General features: G+C 47.7%; 1 protein-coding gene across 44 annotated transcripts in view; it reads left to right on the top strand.

The window, feature by feature from the left end:
- Sorbs1 (sorbin and SH3 domain containing 1) overlaps positions 1-16,160 on the top strand; it is a 223,240-nt gene that overhangs the window by 121,296 nt on the left and 85,784 nt on the right. For 21 of the 44 annotated variants that reach the window (XM_029532539.1, XM_029532546.1, XM_029532550.1 and 18 more), the window contains 6 exons: positions 987-1,115; positions 9,823-9,849; positions 9,972-10,084; positions 14,297-15,016; positions 15,651-15,683; positions 15,864-16,022. In XM_029532539.1, the coding sequence (XP_029388399.1) occupies positions 987-1,115; positions 9,823-9,849; positions 9,972-10,084; positions 14,297-15,016; positions 15,651-15,683; positions 15,864-16,022 (1,181 nt within the window). Of the gene's footprint in view, positions 1-986; positions 1,116-9,822; positions 9,850-9,971; positions 10,085-14,296; positions 15,017-15,650; positions 16,023-16,160 lie in introns of those variants that run through there. The other 23 variants (XM_029532653.1, XM_029532620.1, XM_029532668.1 and 20 more) reach the window with 12 other exon arrangements.

Genomic DNA, 16,160 nt, shown 5'->3' with positions numbered 1-16,160 from the left:
CGCCTGCCTCTGCCTCCCAAGTGCTGGGATTAAAGGCGTGTGCCCCTATGCCCGGCTTTGAAATAACTTTTGTATAATGAAATAATGTATTGCAATGTTATAACTCTACCATTTTATGAGTCACTGTTGCCAGTCTTTTACTGTGCCCACCTTATACACTAAACTTTATCAAAAGCACATTTGTTTGTACAGAAAAGGTTGCTCCTATAGGCTGAGTATTATCTGTAGTTTAAGACATCTGCAGAGGGACTGGGGACACACAGCCCTGGGTTCAGAGGACTGCTTTGCGGGTCTTCTTAGAGATGTCCAGGCTGGTATGGACCTTGTTTCTGCCTGTGGACAGTGAGGAGTCTGTAGACTAAAGAGAGCTTCAGAAGACACTGTTGTATGTGACCGAGCCTGTCTGGCCACCTTCCTGTTCTCTCATTATGCCTGAGTGTGAAAGCTCCCATCTGTGAACAGCCCCTCCCCCTGTCCCGTAGTTCAGGGGTGTTTACCAATGAGAGATGCCAGAAGCAGCAATTCTCTTCAGAGCATCCCCGAGGTGCCACATTGCCAGCTTGCTTTTTTTTTTTTTTTTTTTTTTTCTTTCTGCTTTTTTTTTTTTTTTTTTTTTTTTTTGTGAGAATGGTGATCTGTAAGCTTGAGAGACCTTTCACAAACTCTTCCGTGAACCATGCCTTACTAACTGGCCAGAAGTCTGCTTAGCAACCCAAAGTTCATTTCGTAGAAGGAATGAGCCAGCTTCCTTCCGTTGGTAAATGTTTCCAGCTGACATTGTAACTTACCTAGCCTCTTCTCCCTAATTTCACGATGCTGGTGTACCGCTGTATAGATTAATTCTCATTGGTCATAGATGTTTGGAGGGTAGGCTTAGATGTAACCGGGTTCGTCTCATTCCTCCGCTGTCCCCGTCTACTCACGGACTCCCCTGCTCCCTCAGAAGTCTTGGCTCTCACCCTGTCTTTTGGATCTTTCCTTTGCAGACATGGACCCTACAAAAATCTGCACTGGGAAAGGAACAGTGACTCTTCGGGCCTCGTCTTCCTACAGGGGAACCCCAAGCAGCAGCCCTGTGAGCCCCCAGGAGTCTCCGAAGCATGAAAGCAAGTCAGGTGTGTTGCCCTGGAGTCTGGGAGGGTGGATGTCCTTGTGGTTCTGGAGAGGTGTTGTGAATTCATCAGCCTTCTTCTCCAGGGCTCCCAGGACAGTGACTTGTCTCCCTTCTGTGATGACTGGTAGGTCAAGTCCTGATCTGGGCTAGAGAGTCATGTGCTTTGGGTGAAGACCCAGCCTAGTGACCTCTGCTTCGACTGAGCAGAGCGCCCTGTTAGGTGGCCAGTACTGTGGACACTGTGTTATAGGGATGTAGGCAGCTTCACATCTGCCAACACGTGGGGTAGGATGGAGATTAGATGTCCCTACGGTTCCGTCTACTTCTGACGCTAGCTCTCGGCCAGAGACAGAAGTACAGGAGCCTACAAAGCATGGCTGCCAGGAGCCATCTTCAGCACCTCCGCAGGCCCAGGGCTTCTTGGTTCGACATCTAAGCCCACACTTGATTCCTGACCCTCTGAAGTTTGCCATTCCCTTCTCTAGGAAAGATGCGGGCAAGAAGAAAGGCAAAATACTTTCTTTACAAGGCCGGAGGGTATGTGGGGGAAAGAGCGATTTCCAAAGAGAAAAGAAGCTAAGTCGGGCAAGCTTAACCTGCCAATCCTCAGCCTTAGCTCAAGGCTCCCTCTAGTGGTTGTAGCTGGCATTAATACGAGCCCAGCTTTCCACTGGTGCTTGCTAGGGAACTTTTGTGCTACAGAACTATGTGTACAGCTGTTGCAGTTTACAAAGCACCGTCTCGTCCTATGGTAATTCCTACAGATTTATTCCAACAAATGTGATGGGCAAGAATTTCAACCTTTCAGCCAGTCTTTAAAAGCTTCTTAAAATGCAAACATTAGGAAGAACCGGTGGTTTATTAAAGCAGTGCCTACAGTTTCTCCTGCAAGATCCATCTTACACTAAATAACTGTCCCCCCTCCCCCGAGAAATTAAAGTCATCGGCTCCACATTATCATCTGTACACTACTGTACTCTCATCTTTACCACCTCTGTCCATCCCCGTAATTTCCCATGTTGTCTGTGTGCTAGGGCTGGAAACTCCAGCAGATACCTCCACTTTCAGCCATCGTTCTGACTTCTTCCTCTTATGAGAGGCAAATAGTGAGAGGGCCACAGAGTCCCCTATCTCTCGGCCTTGGCACTTACTATCTTTGGAACATGGACAAATTCGTCAACCTTAGATGGCTTCAGTTTTCTCATCTATACATATTGAGCAGTATCCTACTGGAGTTGGTGACATTCAGTGAGCTCCTTCATAGCAAGCATTCAGCATAGGGCTGTCAGGATAACCCTTATTGTTACCATGGGCCAGGGGCCCTGCTAAAGGTTGCATCCTATGGGTTGGAAGGCAAGAGGTTCTGGGCCAGGCATGAGGGCAGTGTGGATGGAGGACAGGGTAAGATGGAGGTCAAGGGCCTTTGAGAGAATTTGGTAACAGAGCTCCGTGTGAGCCTCGGGGACTCCAGCTGACCAGCTGGTTTTCTAGATGGAGGAATTTGCGAAGGACGTTGGAACGGGATGATCAATTCCATTATTGCCTGTGTTGAGTTTCCTGGAAAGAGAAGGACTTCCAGAAGAAATGTCTAGGAGACGTTTGGAAATGAAAACCTCCAGTGTGGATACAGGAGTCTCGTGCACCCACATAGCTCTAGGAGGATGGAGGCATCCTCTGCTGTGGATTGCTGCTACCAAGCTGAAGAGCATGTGTGAGCGTGAAACCAGAGGAAAAGAAGCTGGGGCCTCTAAAGGTGCCCAATTTAAATCCACTGTTCAGGCTCCTGCTTTAAAGGAGAATTTAAATTATAGTTAAATTTAAATTTATCTTTAATTAGGTGTATGTCTCTGTGTAGGTGTGTGTCTCCGTGTAGGTGTATATACATAAGTGCAGGTGTCTGTGGAGGACAGAGGTGACACATTTTGTTGTACCTGGAGTTACAGTTGGTTGCAAGCTGCTCTCCAGCCCAGTGTAGGTGCTTAGAACTGAGCCGGGGCTCTTTGAAAGAGCAGCAAGGACTTTAACCAGTGAACCAGTTCTCTTCCCCGGATCAATACCTCATCCTCATGGACTTTGGACCTTGGGATTAGAATCACTTGGAATGGAAATGATCCTAGCACTGACTCCCTTTACCTGGGAGGAACCTTATTATTTTACCTGTGTTTCCTGCACTTACCACCCAGCCATGTCTGGGTGTTTGCTGTGTCAGTTTGGAGCAACCCCACCAGTGCCAGAGACCAGCGGGGTTTTTTTTTTTTTACTCTCGGGAGAGCAGTTAAGAAGTCTGCAGTGGCTGGGGGTGGTGACGCACGCCTTTAATTCCAGCACTCGGGAGGCAGAGGCAGGCGGATTTCTGAGTTCGAGGCCAGCCTGGTCTACAGAGTGAGTTCCANACCCTGTCTCAAAACCAAAAGAAAAAAAAAATGTCTGCAGTGGTGGTGGGTGAAATTCCCAGTTCCTTTCCGGTGTGATCTGGAAACCATGTAACTTGTTACCCTAGATGCTGGGCCCTGACTCAGGCTCCAGGCTCTCCGTTTGCAGTTCTTTGCAGTCTAGGCCCTGTACCAGTTAGTTAGCCCCAGCCTTTGCTGCAAAGTTATCCTCAGACAAAACAACTCTTGCAGCCACAGTCAACTCATTTCCTTTTTTGTGATTCTCGAATTTGCTGTCCTCTTTGTTTTGCTTTCGTTGTTGTTTGCTTGCTTTGTTTTTGAGGCAGGGTTTCTCTGTGTAGCCCCGACTGAAATCAGTCGGTTTTTTGTTTTTGTTTTTGTTTTATTTTTAATGAGTATATGTGTAAGATTTAGGACCAACTGAAAAGTTAGAGTATAGGGCCTACTGAGACACCATCATCCCTTCTGACACCCAGATGCAAATTTAGGGTACTTCTCAAAGCACCCCAGGCTTAGTGCTAATGCTAGGAGGGACTAGTTTGTTTATTGCAGGAAAAGGATAGAGATTAAAATCAGCCCAGAGAAGTTCATGGTACAGAGTCTGGAGAGAGAGCAAGCAATGGGTCCCCGACAGATTATTTCCAGCATTTGATGTGTGAGCCACAGAACAGAGGGTTCGCCATTATCTCCCTCAGAGACTCACCTCTACTCTAGAAGCGCTTGCTGACTCAAAGCCCTGACTCTAAATCATGTTGCTGTTCTGTAAGAACTCAGGCGAACAAGACCTTCCTATTGGATGTAGCATCCCAAGGATTGGGCAGTTATCGCCAGAAGCCCAGGGTAAAGACCAACTTTTTTTTTTAATTGGTTATTTTATTTATTTACATTTCAAATGTTGTCCACCTTCCTGGTCTCCCCTCCACAAACTTCCCATCCCTTTCCTTCCTCCCTCCCCTTTGCCTCTAAGAGGGTGCTCCCCCACCTACTTCCACCTCACCCCTCTAGCATTCCCCTACACTGGGGCATCAAGCCTCCACAGGACCAAGGGCCTCCCCTCCCATTGATGCCAGATAAGGCCATCCTCTGCTACATATGTAGCCAGAGCCATGGACTGACTCATGTATACTCTTTGGCTGGTGGTTTAGTCCCTGGGAGCTCTCCAGGATCAGGTTAGTTGATATTATTGTTCTTCCTATGAGGTTGCAATCCCCTTCAGGTCCTTCAGTCCTTCCCTTGACTCTTCCATTGGGGTCCCACAGCTCAGTCCGATGGTTGGCTGTGAGCATCTATATCTGTCTTAGTCAGGTCCTGATGCAGCATCTCAGAGGACAGCCATACAAGGCTTCTGTCTGTGAGCACTTCTTGGCATCAGCCATAGTGTCATGGTTTGGTGTCTGCAGATTGGATGGATTCCCAAGGTGGGGCAGTCTCTGGATGGCCTTTCCTTCAAGGACCAAACCATTTTATTCATGATATTAAATTCTCCACTGGATATCATAAATAGAAAAGTACAAGTAAGATTTAGAACATGCATAGACCTGCTTTGAGCACGCCATCTACCTCAGAGCACTTTCCAGACCACATCAAGTCTGACTTTGTGAAAAATATCCTAAGGTCCCAAGAAAAACTATTTTTTAAAAATAAGCAAGACACCAAAAATGAAGTTAGAAAAGAAATAAGATAATAGTTGCTATGTGGTGGCTTCTAGCCATGGGACGGAGAAATCCCTAAAGAGCAGGTAGGATAAAAGCCATAGCAGACTGTGGTTTGTTTTCTACAGAAAGACTGAGTGTTTTCAGGCTACAAATCTATCTGCAAGCCAGCCTTCCGTTTTATTGGAGGAAGCATTTTGACAATCTCTTCCATCAGGAGTCAGTAATTGATGACTGTGTATGTAAAGCTTCACCTCGTGCACTCAGATATAATTGGCCCTGGGCTGCTACCAACCTTCCAGATTCAAAAGAAAAGATAATGGAAGAGGGCTGACAACCTGCCAGAGACACACTCTCCTTCAGTAAGGGACCAAGCTGCTGACTGAGACCCTGCGGACTAACCTTTTGAACACAGTCGGGGAAATGAGTCATTTTCCAAGGACAGTATGGCTTTGAATTTATTAAACAGAGGGGTCATATACTCTAATTTATATCTTTGTGGATTTTCCTGTTTTGAACTACGAGTGGTGACATGTAATCTCACCACTGAAGAGGCAGAAGCAGGAGGATTGCTGAGAGCTTAAGGCTAGCCTGGGCTACACACCAAATACTGCATCAGCCGGAGCTATATGTAAGACCCTGTTGCAAAACCAAACAGGGTTGTGGAGATGGCTCCTGCTTCCTGTGCAAATATAAGGACCCGAGCTTGGACTCTCCAGAACCCATGTAAGAGCCCGGTATAGTTGTTCATGTCTATAACCCCAGTGCAGAGTGGGGGAAGAGGCAGGAGAATCATCAGCTTCTGGGTGAGGGCCGAATTGAATCAGTGAAAACCAAGATGGATAGAGACTGGGGAAGTTTCTTGAGTTGTGGACCTCTGACTTCCACATGCATACCCGAAGGCAAACATACCCATGAATATATGTATATATTTCATACATTGAATAAAACATACAAAGAAACAAAACCATAATAACAAACACACACATACATTCTATAATTTGTATCTGTGGGGATTTCTCTCCCTGTGTGTGGGATTCCAGTTCCATAAAAGTTGTATATTATAAATGCCATATATTTTAACATCTTTAGATTTATTTTATGTATATGAATGTTTTGCCTCCATGCATATATGTGTTGTGTATGTGTGCACGGTGCCTGCAGAGGTCAGAAAAGGACATTAGATTTCCCGGAACTGGAGTTACGGATGGTTGTGACCCGCCAAGGGTCACATAGTTTTAAAGAAAGCTGACTAGCTGGGAGTTGAGCCTGGGTTCTCCACAAGCGCAAAAAGTGCCCTTAACCACTGAGCCACCTCTCCAGCCCCTGCGGTTGACTTAGTCCTGTGATCCATGTCTGTTTTGCAGATGGGGGTGTGCAGTTGACAAGGTTTGGACTCATAGGTGGTGATCCGATGATGGCTTCCTTATAGCGCCTATAGCTTTAGAAGGAAGGTCACTTACTCCTTGATTTCCATGACCCGTCTGTTTTCCAGTGTGGCTTGAACAGAACCAACCCAAGAGGAAAAAAGTGGGCAAAAGGCTGGGTCCCCAAGTCAGTGTGCTGCATTTACCTCTGTCACCTATAAGCCCCTCACCTGCAGCCTGTTGCTGCTTGGTGCATATATAAACCTAATGCATCCGAGAAGTAGCTTGACAAGGGGTGTGTTGGAAATAGCAACTTGGAAAAGAAGAAGGGACATTAAAAGTGATAGAGTGAAGAGAATGAGGGCCATTGTCACAGGATGTCCCCAGTGTTCTAGGGGTTGGCAGGGTACGTGAAGTTCTCTGGGCCAGGCCTGGGGCTAGCAATGAGTATTGAATGTGGTCACCTTCACATGCCTGATCTCAGATTCCTCGGCAGCCTTGGGCTAAGGTCACCAGGGAGGGATTATAGTTTACAGATGGTGTGGTTAGCATACTTGCTCCAGTTACACAAGCCAGTTCAGTGTGATAACAGTGACATTCATGAAGCCCATGCCCTGGGAGAGGTGGCTGCTGGAGGAGACAGATGGCTAAGAACTGCCTGTGAGGGAGTGGCAGAGATATAATGGGCACCCCACTACGAGAGTATAACCAGATCACCCTAAAATTCTGCATTCTGGGGGTGTGACAGTAGGGTGTCATGCTCTCTGTAGGATATTAAAAAAATAATATTTATATTAATTCTTTGAGACTATCCTACAATCTATTTGATCACCTTCACTTTCCCACTTCCTGGTAGATCCACCCCCTCCTCCCTTCCCACCCAGTGTTGTCATCCTACCTGAGGTAACACCCTTAAAGAGAGCTAAAGAACCCCTCAACATCATTACACATCCCACACTCTGACCTTAGATTTTCCCTGGCTTTAGGGGTCTCGTGGATGGTGTTAGAATTACCACGAGTTCATGATGTGCAGTCGTCCAGTTACTCAGGAAAGCTCTGTCTCTGGGTAGCAACCCACCACCTCTGACTCTTAGAGTTTTTCTGCTTCCTCTTCTGAGATGACCCTGGAACCCTGGGGTGTCCTGAAATAAGGACATTTTTCCCGTGTGCCTTCTATTAGTTGTTAGAGTGTAGGGTGTATGAACTACCAGTACCAGCATCACTGAGAACTGTTAGAAATGCAAACTCTTGGGTCCCCATCTCTTACTGGATCATAAATACTTAGTAAGTCTCATCAGCCTGGACTTACCAGACTTCTCCCTAAGGCAGCTCGATCATGCCCGTTTGTGGGATGCAGGCCACCTTGCCTTCTGCTTTGATGCCCTCTGGCCTTCAGTATCTCCCTCCTACTGATGCCCTGGCAGCCATGGATGTTAGTCAGGGTCCTGTACTGCTTTGTCCCTTCCTGTATAAGGCTTTCTGCTCTGGGCAAATCATTTGGCCTTTCTGTTTTCTCGTCCATGAAGTACAGTGAGCATTTAATGAAATACTAAGTAGGCGTAAAGTGTAACTAATGTCTGGCACCTGAAAGGTCCTTGATAAATGTTTGCTCACCTTTTTTTTTTTTTTTTTTTTTTAAGATTCATTTATTTTATGTATGTAAGTACTGTAGCTGTACAGATGGTTGTGAGCCTTCATGTGGTTGCTGGGAATTGACATTTTTGTTTCAGGACCTCAGCTTGCTCAGGTTAACCCTGCTCACTCCGGTCGGCCCCGCTCGCTCTGGTCAACTCTGCTTGCCCAGTCCCTGCTCACTCTGGCCCAAAGATTTATTTATTTTTATTCATAAGTACACGGTAGCTGTCTTCAGACGCACCAGAAGAGGGCATCAGATCTCATTACGGGTGGTTGTGAGCCACCATGTGGTAGCAAAAGCCTCTTACCCGCTGAGCCATCTTACCAGCCTGATGTTTGCTCTTCTTAACATCTGGAAAGTCACCAGACTTTGGTCTGAGAGACGTACACTGAAGGCTTGGACTTTAAGGACTACAATGTAGGCCCCTGCTTGTGTCTATAGGAGTGTGCAAAGTGGTTCTGTCAGGGAACAGAAGGAAGTTAAAGGATTGTTAGAGTAGGGGTGGCCAAACTGGTCGTGAGCAAAATCTAGCTGCTGGCTAAGTGACTTTTGTGTTTTTAATGGCTGGTAGAAAAATGAAAAGAAGAATGATATTACGTGCTACATGAAAGCTGTATGAAATTCAGATTTTAATGTCCATAAATCAGGGTGTTTGGAAGCACAGCTCATTCCTTTCTGGATTATCTGTGCCTGTTCCTTGCTGTGGTGCACAGTCACATAAAGAATCACTGGGTCTTATTTGAAATGCTTGAGATCAGAAGTATTTCAGACCTGTTTCTTTTAGATTTTAATGTTTGTATTCTCACTAGCAGAGTATGTTATGGAAGGGACCCAAGCCTAAGCATGAGATTCATTTGTGTTTCACATAACTTCATACATGTAGCCTATTATATTTTTAGCACACTTAAGTTTTGACTGTGATCTGTCATGTGAAATCAAATCAGGTATGGGTTTTTCTTATCAAAATTTTTTTATTAGATTTATTTATTCATGTGTGTTCATCCCCCCCACCCCCACCCAGCCTCCCTTTGGCAGAGGCCAGAAGAGGGCAGGGCATCAGATCTCTTAGAACTGGAGTTAAGGGCATTTGTGGGATTCCTGACTCGTCATGTGGGTACTGGGATCTGAACTCGGCTCGCTGTGATTGCATAGCCAAGGCCTCTTAACTGCTTAGCCATCTCTCCAGCCCACACCGTGAATGTTCTTGTACTTTCATTTAATGTGATGGAGACACTTGGGATCCAAAACCAAACAAAACCAAACGAAAATATGTGCCTGAGGCTTCCTTCAGTCAAACTCTAGGGCCCATTAACCCAGCCTGCTCAGGCGCAGTCCTTCTGCGCCTACAGCCGACTTGGGGCTGGGGACTGGACAGTGGAGAGTTCTGTTGCCTTTCAGTCTGTAAAGTAAGAATGTCAAGGAACAATTGTTTCTTCATTCCCGTGAATGTAGTCTTGTGTTCTCAAAGGTCAGTGCCTGTGAACACATCATAGTCTCAAGTGGGTTCCTATGGTAATCGGGCCTTCTTGACTGAGGGAGTTTTGTATCAGATGAGGGCCGCTGATTTTCATCGGTCAGTGTGTCTCATGCTTGCTTCCCGCAAACATAACCGGTTCTGTTCTTTCCCTCTTTGTTTTCATCCTTCTTGCTCCTTGCACAGGCCTGGAGCCAGAGGACCCTTCAGCAGGTATGGCTTTTCTTGCATTCTTCTCTCCTGTGCCTTGGAGCACCAGGGACCCTTGAATTAGCGGGCAGCCGGTGGGTGTTACCTGTGAGTGATGGGGTTTGTTTGTGTTTTTCTTGCCTCAGATGAATGGAAACTTTCTTCCAGTGCAGATACCAATGGCAACGCCCAGCCCTCCCCGCTTGCTGCCAAGGGCTATAGAAGTGTGCATCCCAGCCTTTCGGCTGACAAGCTCCAGGTAGGTGTGTGCACGCAGACGGGGTGGAGACTTGTTGGCCGTGTCTCTTCACAAGTTTGGCAGCCCAGACTTGTGCCTTCCAGCTGGATTGTGGAGTACGGATCCAGACTCTGATCACCTCTGGCATAGCTTTCTTAGGAGGAGAGTTGGGGTCAGTGAGAACAGGGAAATGGGATGAGGCTGGTCTATGGGGTATTGGTAACTTTCTAAAGCTGAGACTTTCAGAGTTTGAGTGACTGTATTGTGACAGCTTAACATCAGCTGTTTGTAGCCAGACCGTAAATCCATGGCCCAAAGGCCTGAGAACAGCAATCACAATTGCAGCACAGGCTGGATTCACAGTCCGGATCTGTTCTGCTGTAGAGTACCCGCCCCACACATACCCATACCACCCTGAATAGGCACATGCTCTTCTGATCTTAGAAGCTAAGCAGGGTTAGGCCTTGACAGTGCGTGCATGGGCGGCAGTCCTCTAAAGCTATACAGTTTGGTGTAGGGTTGATTTTGCTTTGGTTGTTGCTCCTAGGTGGTTCTCTACCTTTTTTTCCTCTTCTTCTCCTCACTATACTTTGCCATTTTTGATAAAAGAACTAGATCCTATCATTCCAGTGGTATATAAAGGATGTTTTATAAGGAGGGGCTGCGTACATGGAATGGAGCCATCTTCCTTATAGGAGGCGCTGATGCTCAAAAGATCCCTGACAGTACAAGCTCCTATACTTCCTTCTGAACATATGAGGAAATCAGATGGTATCTTCTCTCTGTGTAGACCTGTCTCCCTGGTCTGCAGCTTGTCACTCCCCTGTCTGTTGATGAGCAGCACCATTAAGCCATGACTTATCTCCTCCTCACTTTCAGCTTTGTACATGTAGGCCCAGAGTAGAGCCAGGTGCTGTGGCTAGGCCTGGCTTCCTGGAAGTCACTTGTCTGTTAAATGGCTTGTCAGGATTTTCCCATTTGTGAAAGCTTTCTGTGTATATAATGGGCTGCCTGTGGTACGAGCACTTCCTTTGCAGCCGTCAAGGATGGATACTGTTGCTCTACTCAGAACACAGCCAGCATCCAGCCAAAGCAGGCATTGAAGTACACCGTCTGTCACCGTCACTGGCTTAGCCCGAAGGCTAACCCTCCACTGCCTCTTGGTTTTGTGAACACACAAAGAGCAAGGGTCAGGTTGGGGTTGTATCTCAGGGGTGAGACACTTACCTAGTAAATATAAGGCCCAGAACTTATTTTCCAGCACTCCATAAATAAATGTCAATGAGAGGTAAAGATGAATCTATTTAACACAACTCTATTGTGCACTTGTGCTCAGACCAGTGTGCTGAACGCTACCCTCAGGGAGTTTATAAGGGGCGCTTTATAGTAAGGTTGAGCATCCTGTGCTGTGTCCACCAGCACATGTCACGATCTGTCTGCTTCTCAACTTCGCATTTCCTGCACTGTCTTCAGGGAGACAGGCAAATGGCTGACATAGGAAATGCATTCTGCACGTTCAGGGTTAGATTTGCCATTTGAGTGTCAAGAACTTTAGGTCCTGTATTACTTTGCAGATTCATTTTCTGAAAGTAAACGTGACTTCCTAACTGTGTAGTGCCTGCTATAATTACATACTGGCTTCAATAAAGGCAAGGCAGGCAGGGCAACTTCTTGGCTTTGTTTTAGCCCTGTGGAGTTCATGGGTCTGTTAGCAGAACATCTTCCCTTAAGGACTCAGTCAGGGTCCAGAAGATGGATGGGCAAGGTGGGAATCCTATGTCCTGCCTGCCTGGGCTTACTCCTCCTAACCCTCCTCCAGTTCCCATGGCCAGGGAACCAGTGTCCCTTTCTGTGATGTCATCATCAGCACGGTAGTCCCAGTAGAGAGGGGGCTTCGGCGTTTCTGAAATATAAACTATGAACACACCATGTTTTCTAAGAAGTGTCTTTCTCCCATAGACACACTTTCTAAAAAGATAGTTGAATTTCATTTGTGAGCAGTGGGCAGGGTAGGCTGCAGTTCTTAAAACTAAGCAAAAAGCTGCTCATCCCTCTGCGTGCTTATCCAACTCCAGCTCCTTCTTTAGAGTTAAAAGAAGCCCCAGGACAGGAAGCCCTTTGACTCTGTGTGTAACAGGGATACTCTGGGGAGGTTTTCTCTCTATAAGGTTACAATCCTAGGAAGACTTGTGCCTGACATCACACAGTCCTGGTGCCGTATGCGGCCGTGGCTGATTAAGTTTTAAAATCATTGAAACAGATTTCTATCTTCAGACAAGAAGAAGTTACATGCAAGAGACTCTGGTGCAAAGTCAGAGTAAACCTGAGCCAACATCAAAATGGCTTTCTGCTTGCATCTCATCAGCCCTGTGAGCTTACTTGACAGTCCCACTGGTGGAAGCTAGTTCAGTTGTCGTTTCTGGAGACTGACTACAAAGCTCATCAAATTGAGGCGCTGAGGTGACAGGTTTTGCTCTTGTTACATACTAGAGGGGCTCTTTGCTGCAGGTTTAGGGCTGCTAGAAATGGCCACGTTTTCACTGGCACTACGGCGGATGTAGTGGGTAAGGCACAGACCTGGCTAACAGAGAATACCCCATAGTTGCCTCTCTACCCAGGCTGTCTGTCATTTCAAGCTTGTGTTTGAGGTATAGGCTGTCGACTGTTTCTGGATGATAGTCTAATCCACACCAAAAAAATAAAATAAAATAAAAAGACTTTCACTTTCTTCACTAGTAACCCTTTCTCATGTTCCCTCCCTTTCGCATATGTCTTCTACAAAGTATAAAAGTTAAAACAAAAACTGGCCTCCATGTGGGCAGCTGCACGCATGCGAATATGCAGATGTGCCCACCTGGGTATGCCCGTCTGTAAGACAGACAAAAATCTTAAGACAGGGTTTTCCACTGAATCACAAGCTCACTGTTTCAGCCAGGCCAGCTGGCCAGTGAACTCTGGGATCCCCCCGACTGTGGCCCACGTTGTTAGGGTTACAGGAATGTACAGCCGTGCCAAGCTTTTTCTTTGAGTCCTTGGGATTTGAACTCAGGTCCTCAGGCTTGCACAGCAGATGGTCTCACTCACGGAGCCGTCGTCCCAGGCTCTTCCTAGTTTCTGGTTACCACATATCTGCCATATGTTTACCAACTTCTGGTCTCTCACAGCGGTCATTACAAGAGGCTTCTGGTTTTGTTCTCATACCGAAATCTGAAGGTCAGGGCCAGCGAGCAAAGTCTGGGCCCATTGGAGCTGCTCCTCTGGGAGCCGAGTTATCAGGCGAGCCTCGGGTTGGCTGAGGAAGGTCAGGCTAGCGAGTCAGCGGGCCTTCTGCCCCTCCGTCCCACTGAGACCCACGGAAGAAAGGTTGGACAGAGAGGGCTGGGTCTCAACTCTGTAACTCTGAGCCTGTTACCAGAGCTTTGTTCTTATGGTGTGGCTAAAGTTCAGTATAAAAATGATTGCCTGTGCATGGTGGTAGACTGGCTAAACAAATCAGACTCATCCCAACCCCATAGGCTAATTACATGCCCATGTGCCTCAGAGATGGGAGACTACATGTTTTTTAACCTCATGACCGTCTCCCATGCCGTCTTATTTGTTCTGGGGATTGAACTTGGAGCCTTAAGCGTGCTAGGCAAACTGAGGCATATCCTTCAGCTATGTTCTTAGTGATTAATCCTATCAGATTATTTCTTCTGAGAAAAGAGTACACATGGACTCAAAGGTTTTAATGCCCTCCCCTAAGAGAACTCTGTATGGTCATGGAGTGGAGACCAGAATCAGGGACTCCTATGAACACACATATAGAAGGGCCTTCCATTTCTCCTTTTCCTAGAGGGAAAGAATTAAAGTAACTGAGACAGCTCTAGTGAATTTGAACTTTTAAAGCGAAAGGCTTCAACAGGAGTCGTGAGGAAGTGGGGTTGGGAAGGAAAGAGGGCTCAGCTCAGGAGCTTCCTCCACAGTCAGGATGTAGGCAAACAAGCATTGGGGATGGAGCTGGCTCCGCCTCCCTGGCTTGTGAGTCAGGCCAGCCCTGCAGGTAAGTGAGGCAGTCCTCAGAGCTGCCCAGACAACCGCTGTGGGCACCAGAAGGATTTGCTTACAGTTCTGTCAAGAGTTGTTTTGTCTTTTACTATGCCGTGTTGCTGTTTCTAATGGTCCTTCTCTCCATCTCCCCCCTCCCTTTCTTTCTCTCTGTTCCGATGTCATATCTTGAAACCATTACTAAAGGTTCTGTCTCCCCCTTGCCTTCCTTTCCCTCAAGAGGACCGCTTCGCATGGCAGTCCCCCACCATCCACCGCAACTACAAGGACTCCCTTTACATGAGCTCACCAAAGCCCTACATCCCACCCAGCACCCCCAGCCAACAGAGCCCCTCACTGCCTCCGCCCATCTCTGTTCCCCTGGGAGCTAGGTTGGCTCCCCGAAATGCATCATGTTCACTGCTTTTGGGGTCCATGGGCCTTGAAGTGCCCCCCCAACCCCAACAACACTATGTAGCCTCCAGATTAGTGTACAGTAAGAATGTGAGCTCTAACCCACGTTGTGAGGCCACAGGGAATAAACAGGTCAGCAGCTTATATGTCCCGTGTTTATCCAATAACATTTGCCGGGCAACATCGGAAAACTACTCTCCTGTTGCACGTGACTCGGCCCCAGACACTCCCTCGGAGGCCGCAGGCACCCGGGCACCAGCTCCCTGCCTTGTCCCTGGCACAGCCACAGCCGGCACAGGAAAACCACCCCCTGCTCCTCCTCCTGACCCTCCCAAGCTATTCTTTGACAACCACAAAGATGCTGGTAACCGCGGTGAGAATCCCACACTGGGGACATGGGCCTCGTTCCCTGATGCAGTGAGGCCTCCCAGGCTAGGCCCCCAGGTTACCTCTGATCCCGAAAACCAGAAGAACAAAGAAACTTACCTTTTGCAGCCGTGTTATCCAGCCAAGGCAAGAAACTAGGAATGTTTGTGTGTCTTCTACACTGTCTCTCTCAGAACCGGTTGAAGCGGCTCACTTGTCCTTTGGGCTTCCCTGCCCTCCCTCTCCTCACCAGTGTTATGGCACTTGAATCCTGAGTTCTTCTATCTAACCCTCTGAGCACAGCCTCTCCTGTCTCCCTGGCTTCTGTCTGTAAATGTCTCAGTATGCCAGACCATGGATTTCATAGACTAATAATGTGATAAGAGTGTTCAAGTCTTACGACAAGGTGCTAAAGAAACTGCATTTGCTCCCAAGCTTGTGGGCTCTGTGGCAGTTTTGTGGGGTTAAACGCTGTCTGATTGCCCACCTGTCTCTTCTGTTGTTTGTTCTCTTTCTCTCTCATAAAGTGTTAAAAGGATTCAAAAATAGACGGATGGAAAGTGAACTTGGATGGGGCTCCCTCTGTGTCATAGAGTATCAGGAGGCCAGCTGGCTAGCGCTGGCTAGCACTGACTGTCTCATGTACTCTGAGGAAAGGGCACTGATTAAATATTTCTTGAAGTGCATCACTGCATGTCCACGCGCAACTGTTTAAATGTGGAATTCCTGTCTCTCTGCCGTCACCTTTGCGTAACGCGTAACAACCCCTTATTTCCCACAGGGTGCCACCTCCTCCAGCTCAGCCCCATCTGAGGTAATAGTTGTTCCTCTCTACCTGGTTAATACTGACAGAGGGCAAGGGCAAGAAGGCACTGCCAGAACTCCAGCATCTCTGGGGCCACTTGGCTGCGTCCACACTGTCCCGGAGACCACCCCTGCTGCCTCACCTCTGACCTTCCCGACATTAGATGATTTCATTCCCCCTCATCTGCAGAGGCGGCCCCACCACAGCCAGCCAGCCAGTGCTTGTGGCTCCCTCTCCCCTGCTAGCCAGACGCCACCACCCTCACCACCACCTCCGCTGGTCCCTCCCGTACCGGAGGACCTCCACAGAGGCCTGGAGCCTGACCTCCCGGGAGCTGTCTCAAGTACCGTAAGCTTGCTGGACCCCCTTCCCCACGGCTACCCTGAATGTCTGCTCCTGAAACCCTCCCTTTCTCACTGAAGTACTAAGTTCTGAGGCGGCCTTGGCCACTGTGCTTGTGCGATGGCCGGATCTGTGTGTGCTGTC

The sequence above is a fragment of the Mus pahari genome, chromosome 1 (assembly GCF_900095145.1).
Source record: "Mus pahari chromosome 1, PAHARI_EIJ_v1.1, whole genome shotgun sequence".
Taxonomy (NCBI): Eukaryota; Metazoa; Chordata; class Mammalia; order Rodentia; family Muridae; genus Mus; species Mus pahari.
The sequence above is the reverse complement of the archived record's forward strand: the minus strand, read 5'-3'. Positions and strand labels throughout refer to the sequence as shown.